General features: G+C 28.3%; 4 protein-coding genes across 6 annotated transcripts; 2 read left to right on the forward strand and 2 right to left on the reverse strand.

Annotated features, from left to right (window-relative positions):
* Positions 1-2547: 2547 nt before the first annotated feature.
* Trmt61 (tRNA methyltransferase 61) lies at positions 2548-5912 on the forward strand. Of its 2 annotated transcripts, XM_011645705.3 has the most exons (5): positions 2548-3610; positions 3667-3789; positions 3883-3939; positions 5123-5292; positions 5672-5912. In XM_011645705.3, exons 1-5 carry the CDS (start codon positions 3256-3258, stop codon positions 5816-5818), a joined length of 852 nt encoding a protein of 283 aa, XP_011644007.2. In that variant the 5' UTR covers positions 2548-3255; the 3' UTR covers positions 5819-5912. The 2 variants fall into 2 exon arrangements, with proteins under 2 accessions (XP_011644007.2, XP_011644006.2); XM_011645704.3 differs by having other exon boundaries at positions 2571-3610; positions 3667-3939.
* On the reverse strand, positions 5596-11045 carry LOC105431486 (tubulin gamma-2 chain). The gene is made up of 8 exons (XM_011645703.3): positions 10792-11045; positions 10354-10556; positions 10141-10287; positions 9203-9339; positions 8826-9132; positions 8052-8183; positions 6381-6563; positions 5596-6293 (listed from the first exon to the last, which is right to left on the reverse strand). Exons 1-8 carry the CDS (start codon positions 10838-10840, stop codon positions 6090-6092), a joined length of 1362 nt encoding a protein of 453 aa, XP_011644005.2. The 5' UTR covers positions 10841-11045; the 3' UTR covers positions 5596-6089.
* Positions 11046-11820: 775 nt separating this feature from the next.
* Positions 11821-14031, reverse strand: LOC105431491 (uncharacterized). Of its 2 annotated transcripts, none has more exons than XM_089071254.1 (5): positions 13746-14031; positions 13395-13605; positions 13178-13307; positions 12866-12964; positions 11821-12099 (listed from the first exon to the last, which is right to left on the reverse strand). In XM_089071254.1, the coding sequence occupies exons 1-5, from the start codon at positions 13880-13882 to the stop codon at positions 11939-11941; spliced, it is 738 nt and encodes a 245-aa protein (XP_088927380.1). In that variant the 5' UTR covers positions 13883-14031; the 3' UTR covers positions 11821-11938. The 2 variants fall into 2 exon arrangements, with proteins under 2 accessions (XP_088927380.1, XP_011644010.2); XM_011645708.3 differs by having other exon boundaries at positions 12866-13099.
* A 188-nt stretch (positions 14032-14219) lies between these two features.
* LOC105431490 (pre-mRNA-splicing factor RBM22) lies at positions 14220-16077 on the forward strand. Its single transcript, XM_011645707.3, has 3 exons — positions 14220-14464; positions 14613-14666; positions 14854-16077. The coding sequence occupies exons 1-3, from the start codon at positions 14411-14413 to the stop codon at positions 15976-15978; spliced, it is 1233 nt and encodes a 410-aa protein (XP_011644009.1). The 5' UTR covers positions 14220-14410; the 3' UTR covers positions 15979-16077.
* The last annotated feature ends 53 nt before the right edge of the window (positions 16078-16130 follow it).

The following is a 16130-nucleotide window of genomic DNA, read 5'->3' on the forward strand; positions in this document are numbered from 1 at the left end:
TGAATTTGTGGAAATGTTCCAAAGAATTGATCGGTATTCAATTAATTCCTAGGTTTCTATTATTTTTTAGGAAAATGGAATAATTCCAATTCATTCTGAAAAGTTCCATAGTAATATATCTCCAAGAGTTATTTGACATGAATTTTTCTTCTTCAAAATTGGGAGATTTTAAATTTCATAAAATCAGCTAAGAAAATCTCAAGTAAGAATTTGACATTTTACTTTTACAGTTTATCAACAAAAATTTTATTTTAATGATATATATTTATGTAATAATTGTTAATTTCTTATTAATAGATTGTGTAATTTTATTAATAAACTAAAGTGATTGAAAAACGCATTTGAATTTATTTAAAATCTCTTGAAAACTTGTCAGTTTGGATATCGATATGTAGTACTAGACGGAGCATTGGATAAAATTTCTTTGATATTTTGTCTTGATAGATCCAGAAAAAGAAAAGTAAATGTATGGACACGAATTTCTCTTTCTATTTTTTTATTAGTTAAATTTTGTCTAGTGAGCATTTGTACAAATTGTTAATATCATACAAATTTTAAATGTGTTGTATATAAATGTAAAATTAAAATTAATAAACAAGATGAGACATGCAATTTGGACGGATTATATCTCGAATTTGATTAATGATACAAAAAATTATACAAGAAAAAGTTCGAAGAACGATATAAGAAGATATTTTTTTACTTACTTTTTTATAAACGTACGATACATCTAAAAAAGCAAATGTGTTCTTTTTAATGGAATTACATATTTCTTTATGTGGATCGAGTTCTCAGAACAGCTTGCATAAAAAAGTATTATAGTACAATATAAAAAAAAAATAATATAATTTGTGAGATATTTCACATGTTTGCTAAGTCCTAAGCTTTATTAAAGATGTTCGATGTCCTGCTTCACTGTCCTGCTTTGATGCAAACATGATAAACATTTCATAAATCATTTTTTTACTTTTTAATAACACAATTAAGATGATCACTGTTTATGTTAAATAAACTGTTTATGTAATCCAACTCGTTTTTTTTAAGTCTTTCACAGAAACAAATGGACGCAAATATATTTTATCTTTGAAATAATATAAATAGAAATAAAAAGAACTCAAGAGGAATTAAGTATCTGGAGAACGTAGCCAGTAGTCAGTGTTGTATTACATGTTCCAAATTAATTTTTAGCATAAATTCATTTGTAGATAGTCTGTTACAATGCATGCATTATGGTTCTGGTGCACCAGGGAGCGTCCCAGAGGATCGATCATGTAACTTTTCCCCTAGGGGAAACGTGAAAAGTGAAAAGTTTCACGTGAACTTACGATCATGTACGATTTTGCGGGATTATGTAACTCTCTCAAACGTGAAAATGTAAAAACGTGAACTTCTTGTCCATGCCATGTACCTTGGTGGCGAAAAGGCGGAAATCTAGGGAATTAATAAATATGCTTCGGAATTAGAGAAGATTAGGACTGCGTTAGGATTAAGTATACGTAGTACATGTACAATTGGTTATTAAAAGATGTATATAATACTGTACCAAAATAAAATAATTTTCATTAGCTATAAAACCTATGAAATTATGTTTCATGATTTCACTTTCCACGCATCTAAGCTACATACATAATCGCTGTACGTGAAAAGTTTCACGTGAAATGTCAAGGTGTGAAAAATGAAAAGTAAAAAGTGAAAAATGAAAAGTGAAAAATTTCACGTAAAGTTACATGATTGACTCTCAGATGCGTACATTTTCAATCGGACACACTATTCACATCAGCCTATGTCTAGGAATTTTTTAGGGAGCCACCTATCAAAAATTTTTTTATTTAATCGACCAATCGGCAATGTGTCCGATTGGACCTCACCGTGCACCATGCACTTGTTGATAATACTTTAAATTCAATCGCATTTGCAGAGGAATAGTATTAAAACCAGGTGATTAAAACCAGGCAGTACAAATTTTAAAAAATGTCAATATCTTTCACCATTCAATGTGCTAGAAGATATAATAATATATATAATAATAATTAAAATATCACACTAGACATTAACTACTATTTGGTTGTTCACATTTCTTTCAAGTCGTGGACTTTCTATAGTTTCTATAGTTATGTGCGTATTGAACATTTTGTAAAGATTTTTGTAAATGTACATTCGTCTGAAAACATACATTTCGTCCAAAAAACTTCCTAAGAAATCTTACATCATTTTCTTTGTCGTAGAAGAAAGATAACAAAAAATAAAGACCCTCTAATAAGAGTCGCGAAATAACGTCAAGGTTAGGTCAGTATCTCCATTTTTCAGCAAAAACCGGAAATAGCGTGGCGTGAAATTTAACTTATAAAGTACGGTGTTTCAAATAAAAATAAAAAGTTTTATAGATAACAAATTTTTACTTATTTCTCAAATATTATGCATCGTCATTGTTTTGCTACCAAAATATATATAGGTAATATATATAGGTAATATATGAAATATATGTAATGTATGTAATGTATATAGGTTAGTGTCACGGCTTTTTAAACTGTTTGGTGTACTATACACAGTCGTACTATATCTATTAGTTTGCTGAAAAATGCCGGCATCAATCAAAAGTGAGGATGTTACTTCTCGACTCTTATTAGAGTATTAAAAGGTCTCTCTCTCTCTCTAGAAGTGACGAAAAAATCAATGACAAAATCATTACTCTCTCACAGCGTTATCACAGGGTGCTTTCCATTTGTGACAAAAGTCGACACAAGTATCGCTCTATCTTTCTTGGCCTTCAATGATTAGTCCCGGTCTACAATAGGTGTCGATTATTCTCCTATTCTTTTACTATGATTTGTCCATTTCTTATGGCTTAAATCACCTATTATACAGACCGGGACTTAACAAGGGGACAAAATGATACTTATGTCGACTTGTGTCACTAAATGGAAAGCACCCACAGTATGGTACTGGTCGTTGATGGTGAATTTCGAAACGATGTTCATAGTGCTGCCAGTGCTGACAATCAATTTTGGAACACAGCCAAGACTCGAAACTGCCAAGAGCTACTCTAGTCTACTTTGCTCTACACGTGCACATATATCACTTCGTATTGTATCAATTAAAAATAATTATATATAGATTTATGACACACTGTATCGAATAATTAAAGTATTAATAAAATTTTAAAGAAATAGCCGATTATTATCAGTTTTTATATCGATTAGAAAATCAATTTTACAAGTATTAAATATAAATGAAATACAATTTTAAATTTGAGAAATGAGTTTTAAGATAACTAAGGAAGTTATTGAAGAAGGAGATATTGTTATTTTATATTTAAATCCGAACAACATGCATTCTCTGGAAGTGAAAGCCAAAATTTGTAATAAAAAAGGCGAAATTATAGATAACATTTTTCAGACAACTTATGGTGCATTGAGAGTCATTTCACTCATTGGACAAAAATATGGTTCAAAAGTTGAGCTGACTCGAGGTTGGGCATATGTATTACAGCCAACACCAGAGCTGTGGACATTGACCTTGCCTCATAGAACACAGATTATCTATAGTCCAGATATAAGTCTTATTATACATTTAATGGAACTTAGACCAGGAAATGTAATTATCGAAACAGGTAAGTTATAATATTTATTGAAAAAAATGGTCTTATTTTTTTATAATATATTTTAGGTACCGGCAGTGGCTCATTATCTCATTCATTGATTCGAGCTATACGTCCAAATGGTCATTTGTATACCTTTGATTTTCATGAACAACGTGTATCTATTGCTGATACAGAATTTAAAAAGCATGGTTTGAATGATTTTGTAACTTTAAAGAAAAGAGATGTCTGCTTAGAAGGTTTTGGAGAGGAATTGAAATATCAAATTGATGCTGTGTTTCTAGATCTGCCACATCCATGGTTAGCTATAGAGCATACTACTGTAGCTTTAAAGAAAACAGGTGAAAACTTTTAATTTGCAAAAAAGTTGATTAATATGTAGCAATAATTATTTTAATATGTACATATATAATAATCTACACATATAAAATGAAAAATAAAACATAATATACAGGATGTTTTATAATTGGTGATGCAATTGGAAAGAAGATAGTTCTACACAAAAAAATACTCGAAAACATAGAATAAAATTTTTTTCATATGAAGTCTTGTTTTCGCAAAAATTGACTTTAAATAGATACATGTGCACTTAACTATGGCTGATATATATAGCCTATTTTCTTTTCAAGAACATTTTAGGCATATATTTAAAACAATTTTAAATGTAAGAACTGACTATGAATACTACTTTATACCTTAATGAATCTTGTTATAAACTACTGTCTCTCCTCAAATTTATTTTTATTATATTGGGTATATAATTGAGAATATACAGTGGCTATATTTAGCAAAAAAATAGCTTTGTAACTGTTGTAAGATTCTTTAATATTATTAGTTCATATATTAGATCTAGCGAGAAATTACATAAGAATCAATCATATTAAAAAATCTTGGGGATAGCTGCAAAGCTACTTTTTCTGCTGAACATACCCAGCAAAACAGGATATTCACACAATCAAAAAATTTATGATTTGATTAAAATATGGTGATGCTTCACTTTATTGAAAAATTAAGCTTCTTATTTCGAAGGATACATCCATTTATATCTCTTTATAAATACAAACATGAATAGAGATAGTACTCTCCAGCAAAATCTGTTAAAATATAATTAAGTATACCTAATAAATATTTAAAGCCAATTACAATCAATAAATAAAACTTCATATGAAAAATTTTATTCTTATAGGTTTTCGATTTATCATGTAGAATTACTTTTTTCTCAGTTGTACTAACAGTTATGGAATATATTTGAAAGTATGTGATATATATGACACATGTACACATACACGTACACGCGCGCGTGCAATTCTGCAAAATTTATAATCATCATAAAATATATAAAAATGAGATACAATAATAAGGCTAATGAGAATCAGTGCCGTAACGGCGCAAATTATGTTTATTAACAGAAAATTCCAACTGTTTGTTCACAATTATGTACTTATTAGCCTTATTATTGTACATTATTATAATATGGAGAATCTTTTTCTATTAATATATAAAAATAATTTTTATATTTAATAGGTGGAAAACTTTGTTTCTTCTCTCCTTGTATTGAACAGGTTCAACGTACTTGTACAAAATTGATTTATAAAGGATTTATAGAAATACATACATATGAATGTTTGCAAAGAGAAATGAATGTTCAATATAGATCTTTACCATTATTAAACTTGGAGTGCTTGAAATATAAGGTTGGTACATTTATACTATTATTGGTTAAAAATTTATTTTTTAAATAGAATACAAGATAATTGAAATAAAGATAAGATGATTGTACTTATATTAGTAATATTGAGAAAACTGATTGCCGCCTATGTAAATGCCATATTGAATTTAATAAAAGTATACAAAAGCGAAAGTACAAAATATATAAAATATATACAAAATATATAAAATTTTAAAAGAATCTTCTTTATTTAGTCTGTTTTTTCTGTTTTCTTTGTAAAATTTTTTTTGTAAAATTGTTATTAGTAGTAGAAAGGATGTTGAAAGTATTAAAAAATTATTCAGTATATATATTTCAAAGAATGAATAATACAAAACTGAAAGAATATAATTATTTTGTTATAGCATATAAGTGAGGATATTGTACAGAAGAAGAATGAGAAGAGAAAACAGGAAGAAAAATTTCTTACAGTGACTCATGCTTATTCATTACCTGGCCATACAGGCTTTATCACGATTGCTACTCTTCCTCCTAATTATGCATTCAAATAAAAAAATTAAGTTTATAGTATAGAAATTTAAACAAATAAATAACTGGAAAATACAAAAAACATAAGGGCATTAAATATTATACAAAACTCGCAAACTATTTTTACTATTATCTTAAATAGGAACTCCATTTTACAAACTACTTCTACTAGCATTATCATTTTTTTTCTGAAATTAAATATTATTGTCTTATTGTTAAAGACATTAAGATATAAGAAAATAAGAACTGGATGTTACAAAAAAAATTTGATTATTTGCACATTCATTAGTTATTTTATGTATCTGCCTTTGTTGGATTCCAACTGAGATAATCAATTCGAGTTGCGGCCTGATATTCTTCCACTAAATATTCCACAACTTCTCTTGAGTTATCTAGTTCATCAAGATTGTCTTCGAACATTTTTTCTTTACGAAATTGCTCCAAAAATGCTTCACGTTTACGCAACTTATCAAATTGTTGTAAAGCTCTATCAAATAGCTAAAACACATTTTTTAATATTTAAGTTTAAATATTGCAAAGCATACATAAACTATATGTTGATTGCATAACTTATAATAAACTTACTGAGGATATATTAGTATGATTAGCTAACATCAAACCAGAAACACGATGCGTACTTTGGATATAAGGGGATTTTCTCGAAAGAGCTACTTGTATACTAGCTGGACCCCAAGGAATAAATTGTGCCAATTTTCGCTCTCTGATTCTTTGTAAGGATTTGTGCACCTGAGTTGGATCTACCTCACCCTATTAAAAATATATTATTAATTTGTTATGTTTTCCAATACATTCAATCATTAAATATATTTCAAAAGAATTGTTTTAGATTGTTTTTTAAGTCATTTTAAACTTCTATTTGAATTTATCCCAATGAATATGAATATCCTATAATTAGGGCTGAGAAGTAACTGCGTTATTGCTTTAGTTACTTTTTTTCGATAACGATTGTTACTTTTTTCCATCTGTAACAATATCGTTACTTTTATTGTTTCTTTAGTGTTCTAAGTCAGTTTCACTATGTCTAATCAGATGATTAAACTTAACCGATCGATTATTCCATTGAAACAGATTAATGGCGAAACTGGTTTTATCATCTTTATGTTAACTGTTCAATAAATGGCATGCTAATCACGCGTGTATTTCGTTTATTGACGTATTTATTTCTTCACTTCTTTATTTCCTTATTGTCCTTTTTACTTGAAATCTCAGTATATATTACATATATATATATATATACTACATATATATTTTTTTCTAATTTTTCTATGTCATATTTTAATATTTACAGTACGGTATACAACATTGATTCCTTGACTCGGTGCCGCGGAGCCATGAGGAACTTCTCCTTTCATGCGCCATTCTCCTTCAGCCGGTGGCGCGACTTACCCCTTTCCTACGGACCGCTAAAGTCCGACTCTTTGATAATGAATTACACGATAATTAAAAAAGCTTCACGTTAATGATATAAGAATAATAAATAAGGATAACAAGTAATTAATACATACTGACAATATTAAAATATTAAATATATTAAATTAATAATTAATTATTGATAATACTATGATTTAGGATTCGATGATGAATAAAAATTAATATATGGTATATAATAATATATAATATATTCAACAATAAACAAATAGCAATATAAGAATTCTTTCTTTTTACTACTATAAAATATTATAAAAATGAAATGAAAATATTGAATATCATTATATATAATATTATATACCATATATTAATTAATTAATTAATTTTTATTTTTATTACAGAATCCTAAATCATAATTATTAAAATTAATCAATTATTAACTTAACGTTTTAGTATTGTTACAGTTGAAAAGAAAACTTGTATATAATTTTATGATTTAAAATATGAACATAAATTAAAAATCTAATTAAACTTATTTTAGCATCACAAAAAAGTAACGAAAAAATCGAACGAATCATTACTTGAAAAGTGTAACGATAACGATAACGCATTACTTTTTAAAATCAGTAGAGATGATGTCAGTGATCAGTAATGATAACGAGTTATTTTTTACAAAAAGTAATGGTAACATGTTACTTTTTCCCAACCCTGTCTATCTATAATTTACTTTGATACACTGACACGGAATATAAAGTCTTTATTTTTTCATTTTTATATTTTTACGTATAGATAAAATAATAAGATAAATTAATTGATATAAAGGAACACAATAAATTAAAAACTGAATATCTTTTCTGAAAAATTTACCTGAATTATATTTAAGATAGATATGTAGCAATGAGATGCGTTTCTATCTAATGCTGTAGAAACCATCATATTTTTTGGTTGCAACAATCGTCGCATTACGTCTAGGACAGATGTTTTTCTCACGGATGCACCCTGTTTTACAATAATTTTTGTAAATGTAAATGCATACTTTAGCAATAAATATGATTATATCATTAGAAGATAATTCTAATAATTTTAGATAGAAATAGAAGCTTCTTAATTAAAATAACTAATGAATATAACAAAAAAAAATATCAAGTTGAACACATCTGACTTCTGGTTATTTTTTTCGTAAATATCATAACATATTTGTGATATGCAACTGCATTTCTAAAATCGCAACTTTTTTTAAATCTATTTTTTATCATATTACATGTAAAATATTATATATTAATTATACTAAATATTCAATAATATAAAATATAAATGATGCATTATAAATCAATTCAATAATAATTATTCATTTTTCAATAATTTTGTCTTATATTTTTATATATAGGATGATAAACCAATTGATATAAAGCAAATATAATTAAATGAAAAAAAACAGCAATTGCACATACATATAATTTGTGAATATGACAATTAGATTTAACAAATAAAATTTAAAATTAGATTATCTTGCATTCGATATAAAGTAATATATATTATTATTAAGTACGGGCGAGCGGGCGCGTGCACGCACGCATGCACACACGCACGTGCTTATATATATATATATATACAATTTTAGGTAATAAATTTTTTACATACTTCTTGATCTGTTGTAAGCGGAGTATACCCAGTCATTAGAAAATGTAAGCGAGGAGTTGGTATAAGTGGTGCAATCAAACCAACTAAATCATTGTTCATATATGACGGATATCTCAAAGTAGTTGTGCTGACAGACATTATTGTCGAAACAAGTTTATTAATTTGTGTGAAACTGGGATTCTGAATATGTAATCTATCTGAAGCAATCCTATTCAAAGCAGTATTATCTAAGACTACTACACAATCTGCACATTGAGTTAGTCTCTTCAAAGTTAATAATGAATTATATGGCTGTACTACCACATCACTGTAATAAAGACATGGTATATGAATATATTACGAATAGAAACCTTTCTTATAAATAAATAAACATTTACCTTATTTCATCTTGATTTGGAAAAACACTGTATGTTTCGATTAATTTTTTGGGAAATCTGTCAGCAAGAGATTCTAACATAAATGAACCCATACCGGAACCTGTACCTCCTGCTATGGAATGGCATAAAACAAAACCCTACACAAATCCCATAATTTGTTAAAATTGTACTTTTATTAAGACTTGGCTCTCTTGCTGCTGTCATATTAGTTTGATGCATAGGTGAGAAATACGTGCAGTAACTTTCTTGTGATATAATTTTTTTAGTTCACCCTTGAAAGTATAATTTTGTGATCCTGAAACTGTATGGAAAATTGAGACTGTCCAATCTGTCATGTAAAAATGTAAAATAATTTCTGAAATAATAGGACATCCTTCAGCCATGCTTAAATGATCATGACTGAATATGATTGAAAAATTTGAGAAATTATCAAAAATTATCAATTATTTCTGAAATTATTTTATTCTTCAATGTGACAGATTGGATAAATGTTTCAGTTTTCCATATATTTTACAAATTTCAAAATTATGAAATTATTATACTTTTAAGGGAAAGCTAAAAAATAAAACTATATATTACAAAGGAATTGTTGCATTTCATTCATCATTTCTCACTTCTAATGTCATAAAACCAATATGACTGCCAAAGAAAGCTGTCTTAAGATTTCTATTTTGTGTCTTATAGTATATATATGTGTGTGTGTGTGTGTGTGTGTGTGTGTGTGTGTGTGTGTATGTATATATGTATGCACACACATACACACACACACACACACACACACACACACACACACACACACATACACACACACACACACACACACACACATATATACACGCACGCGCACACATACACACACACACATACACACACACACAATATTTCATAAAATAATACATTATTATAGAAATATGATAGATAAAAAATAATATAATTACTTCTAAGCTATCACTGCCATCAGCTTCTCTATCTAGAATATCAAAAATTTCTTCCTGTAACTTTTCACCTTGATGATATCCAGATGCCCAGTTATTTCCAGCACCTCCACCATGTTTTGATAAATAGATATTTTCAGGATTATACAACTTATAACAAAATAATAAAAGTTTTTAACTTATATTCAAATGATACAAATATATAATATATATTACCTTTGAGTATGGAGAATTCATAATGGTATGAATTACTCTTGGTTCTAAATCCAACAATACAGCTCGTGGTATATAATGTTCATCATCCGATTGATAAAAAAAAACATCTTTTCTATCCATTCCTTCCGTCGCATAATCTTCTAAAATTCCTTCTGGATTAATCCCATGTTCTGCACATAGCCTTTTCCAAAATTCAAATCCAACTACAAACAAATATATACTATTGTCTCAAATATAGCAAAAGATTATATATGTAAAATTATTTTTAACTTTTCAGAATTCGAGCTATGATCATCAAAAATTGTTAGGTTTTATAAAATCGGTAGATATTAAATTAATGCTTTTTTATGCTACTATTTACATTAATTTTTAAGACCTAAACATTTAATTTAAAAATAAAACTATATTAGTCTATAGTAAATCAAAGTAATTATTTACTCTGATTGCCACATTGACCTAGCTGTAAAGTTATCATTTCGCACGGCATTTTAATATCAAATGCTTTTCGTTATGAATCTAACAACTGCTCTTTTATTTGGCCTTGGAAATTTATAACAAGATTTTATGGTAAATTAAAAATTGCCGTGGCCTAATAAAAAAAAAACAATTCACTATCGCGCTAATGACATTAAATCTTCGACCAAAAAAAAGCTTGAAAGCGATTATGTCCGCGTTTCAGTTGAAACCATGGATATAGAAATATAGAAATCACACTGGATTTTACTTTGGACGTTCATGTGCTGTAAAGACTTAGGTTGCCAAGAATTGACCAATCACAGATTGAATATAATAAGATTACTCGACTATGATTGGTCAATTCTTATTTTTTTACTTATGATCTATCACTTATGGCTTATTGTAGAATGACACTAAAGCCTAGTTTACAATGGCCATAACACAAGGCTATAAGACTGTTATATTTCTTGTATAAGTATTTTAATATCATTAAATGCATTAGAATTATTTTAAATCTTTATCCAATGATCAAATATGAATTTAACTAATTAAATAGTCAATTAATGAGCTTAAATAGCATTCGTAAATTCTGATATGTTCAATTTGTTTTAATATTGCTTACATTAAAATACATTAAAATCATTTAGTGTTATTTAAAAAATCAAGATATCTTGAGTTTTTTATGAAAAAAAGATTTACGATTTTAGATAGCAAGTACTACAACTTGAGTAAATTAGAGAAAAGTTCACAATCTTTTTCGAAATATATAAATTTATAAAAGATCGAGTGAACGATTTTTTGAATCCTGTATAATGTATTCTCAAGTTAATTCAAATTGCTATTTGAATAAAAGGATGCAGGATAAATTGAAATAATCTGTAAAATAAATATAAAAAGTTTTTTATTAGAGGAATCCTCACACTTTAATTTTTAAGTTAATTTTTAAGTTAAAAAGTTTTTACTAGGTTTTTATATCAAAAAGTATAAAAGAAAAAAATGTCTTCACCTCTCTTAATTTGTATAAAAATATATTTATTTGATATTAGGATTACAAAACATTTAACTTTCTTATTAAACTATTGAAATTATTAATTCCCATAAACATCCAAATTAATTCCCATCAACATTTTCATGTTTCAAAATAATCAGTTTTGTCAGCCATCTTTTTTTCATGATAAGTATCAATAGCAATGCACAATTTATTCCAGAGGTCCACAAAATCATTTTTTGTTAAACCAATGTTGCAAAATTCTTTCAATAAAGTACAATTCTTTTCGGAAAATTCTATTCCTAAATCAATAAGTTAATATTTCTTATTATAAAGCTAAATCAAATTGTAATTTAGTGATTAATTCAATTAGCAAAATTTATTATAAAACTATTAATATATAATTTATCATCATTAATCTTATCTATAATCTTTATATATATATATATATATATATATATATATATATATATCAAATAAACACTTTATAATTCTATCTTAACAAAACATCATAGATATTATTTGAAAATTGCTGATTAAATTAATGAGTTTAGTCAAAGCATAGTTTTTAAGACTGTCTCATTGCAGCCATTAAATTACGTCAGAAGCGAAAAATGCAAAAAGTTTTTTATGTCGTATAGCTTTATTTTGTATTTTTCCCTTAAAAACATAATATTTTCATATTCTTAAAACTTAAAAAAATACCAGAAAGTAAGATATCTATCTAATAGATTACATAAAAGTATAAAATAATTCTTGTGATAGTACTGCTCAACTCTTAGAAATCAGCAGATCAAGAGATTTAGTTATTTCTGATAGCTGAGCAGTAACCATTATTTCAAGAATTATTTTATACTTTTATTGGACAAATATCTTACTTTCTCGTATTTTTTACAAGTTTTAAGAATATGAAAATATCACGTTTTTAAAGGAAAAGTACAAAATAAAGCTATATGATGCAAGAAACTTTTTACATATCATTTCTTGCCTCTGACATCACACAACTCATGTCGAGAGTATCAAGCCTTACAAATAATAATACAAATAAAAAATAAATAATCTTTTTACCTATGTCTGTAGATTTGACTGTAAAAAAATGTTCAATACACCATGTTAGTTCCAAAAATTTCATTGCCCATTGAAATATCACATAGATTTTTTCAGTATCTACAGGTGAATGTACATGTACTAATATACCTCCATTATTCTGAGTATATTGTTCTGTGCTTACATATTTTTTTAATTCTAAACTATGTAGAATCTTAGATCTAAAGATATTATTTTCATTATAATCAGAAAGTGCTAAAAAGAAATATTTTTCAATATATTTTTTAATATATGAAATAATTATTGTAATAATATATCTTTATAATTAATTACCAGACATAAGAAGAGAAAAGTTTTTCATATTTGTAATTTTCTGAAACCAAGGAGATATTTCCAGCATATAACAATCAGGAACATCTATAAAATGGCATAATATATTTTCGACTTTAAAATCATTTAAATTCTAGAAAAAAGAACAAAACATTAAAAAGGAAACAAAAAAAATAATTTATTATAGAATTATAAAATTTTTATAATCTTTGTTGCACACCTTGGAAAACACTGTTAATTCAACATTGAAGGACACTGTTTTTGTAATCACTTTACCTACATACATATAAACATCATCCTGTAACCAGTTTTTATTAATATTTTCGAATGTTATTCCTGCTGCTTGACTCGTAACTTTACACAATTTAGCATTGTATTTTGAAGATATTGATTCTAATAGTTGTTGATCTTCACTATACGAAAACAGTGTGCTATAATTCAAAAAAAGTTACCTTTTAAAAAAAAGGAAAAAGATGACTGCATGTGAACTTGACAAGACATCTCTTGATAATTCAAAAATTGTAATGACATAAAATGGACATTTATGCATATTTATCTAACAACTAGTTACATATTGAAATTAATAGATGAGGTCCGTCCTTGAGGTCCGTTTTCTTCTTGATTTTTAAACGTATCTCTCAAATGAATAATTTTTTTAAAGAGCTCTTCTTTCCGTTCACGCAATTGTACTATTTCCTCGTTCTCCATTTGTTTACGATATCACTTTATTATGGGCGCTTTTTAGCAACATACAATTCAACATAGGTCTCTAGTTATAGGCGGCGTTCCAAAAATCATCGCCAATACCAGTGAAAAGCCTGAGAGGGGCCATCCTGGCCTTTCTCGTGAAACCTCAACACTAGTGCCCTCAACTTCCATTTTAACATGTTGAAATTAAATTCTTCCATTTTCTGACATTGCCGAATCTTATGCCAATGGCTCTGCACACTGAACGCGACGAGCGACGAACGATGAGCGGTGTCCAATGAGAGCTTTGCTTTTGGGTGTGACGTTTGAAAAAGCAAAGTTCCACTGGACATCGCTCGTTGCTCGTCGCGTTCAGTGTGCGAGAGCCAATACTGCTTAAGTTTTTCTATGTGCCAAGACCCTTATTAGATCTGGCAATACTGGTTCCAGTCATATGATTTATAGTTAATTCATTTTGTGTGCATGTACATGGAAGAATGGAGGTGTATTAATTTCTTTTGCACAAATATTTTAATGAAGTAATACGCAATGGCTACATCAAAGACTACAAATACATATAACAGACAAAATTGGGAAGATGCGGTAAACATAAAAAAATTCTTTACAATTTTCCTTTTTCTTTTATAAAGATAACATTTTTGTTTTATGCTTTCTTGTACTTTTTTTATTATATATTATGTATCATACTTACTTTTATTTTATATTGACTTTTTATTATATTCTTCTACAGGAATTTCCAATATTATGTCAAACGTGCTTAGGAGATAATCCATATATTCGTATGGTAAGTAATTTTTTGACCTTTTATTAGAAATGTCTTCAAGATTGCTATTCGAATTTCTTAATTACATGAATGACAATAATTATTTAATAAGAATTAATAATTTTCTTTTAAATAAATTGTCCTATAAATTGGCACAATAGTTTTATAAAATTTTATTTCATAAAATTTTATTATTTTTTATGTGCAGACAAAGGAGAGATATGGAAAAGAATGCAAAATATGCATGCGGCCATTTACAGTGTTTAGATGGTGTCCAGGTGCAAGGATGAGATTTAAGAAGACTGAAGTTTGCCAGACATGTAGTAGATTGAAAAATGTATGCCAAACATGTTTATTAGATTTGGAATATGGTTTGCCTATTCAAGTTCGTGATGCTGCTTTAAAAATTAAAGATGATTTACCTCGTTCCGATGTAAATAAGGAATATTATGTACAAAATATAGACAATGAGATTGGAAAGATTGATCCGACAACACCTGCTGGTGCTGTTGGTAAATCTGCTGCAGCTAGTGATCTGTTGATGAAATTAGCTAGGACAAGTCCTTATTATAAAAGAAACAGACCGCATATTTGTTCATTTTGGGTAAAAGGCGAATGCAAGAGAGGTGAAGAATGTCCTTATCGACATGAGAAACCAACAGATCCTGATGATCCATTGGCAGATCAGAACATAAAAGATCGTTACTATGGCGTAAATGATCCAGTAGCAGATAAACTGATGCGCAGGGCAGCAGCTATGCCTAAGTTAGATCCGCCTGAAGATAAATCCATTACAACATTATACATTGGCAATCTGGGAGATGTATTAACAGAAAAACAGTTGCGTGATCATTTTTATCAATATGGCGAGATCCGTTCAGTGACCATGGTGCCACGTCAGCAATGTGCTTTCATTCAATATACACAGAGAAATGCCGCTGAGGCAGCAGCAGAAAGGACATTTAACAAGTTGATATTGGGTGGAAGACGACTCACTATAAAATGGGGCCGTTCACAAGGAAGACAGACTATATCTGCAGCTGAAGCAACAAGAGAAATTCTCGAACCTGTTCCAGGATTACCTGGCACATTACCGCCGCCACCAGAAAACACGGGTAGTAATTTCTTCAATTTGCAAACCACTCCTGGCATGATGCCACCAATGATGATCCCACCACCACCGGTTGCTCCTCAATTTATGTTTCCACCACAAATGGCAGCTGCAGCTGCACCAATTTTTCCTCCAGGAACGACCCCTATTCACTATCCGAGCCAAGATCCGTCCAGAATGGGTGCATCGCAAGGTATAGGCAAACCTTGGCCGGAGGAATAATGTAATAATGTAGTAATGCTATATGAATTTTTCATGTAATTTGTAATGGCAACATTATTTGGAACAAAAATATATCTTTGGTCTTTCTTTCATCTTTAACTTTTGTATTATTGATTTTCTATAATTAATATCTCCATTTGATAAAATATCTA

The sequence above is a fragment of the Pogonomyrmex barbatus genome, unplaced genomic scaffold (assembly GCF_055798465.1).
Source record: "Pogonomyrmex barbatus isolate J1 unplaced genomic scaffold, ASM5579846v1 scaffold11, whole genome shotgun sequence".
In the NCBI taxonomy this organism is placed as follows: domain Eukaryota; kingdom Metazoa; phylum Arthropoda; class Insecta; order Hymenoptera; family Formicidae; genus Pogonomyrmex; species Pogonomyrmex barbatus.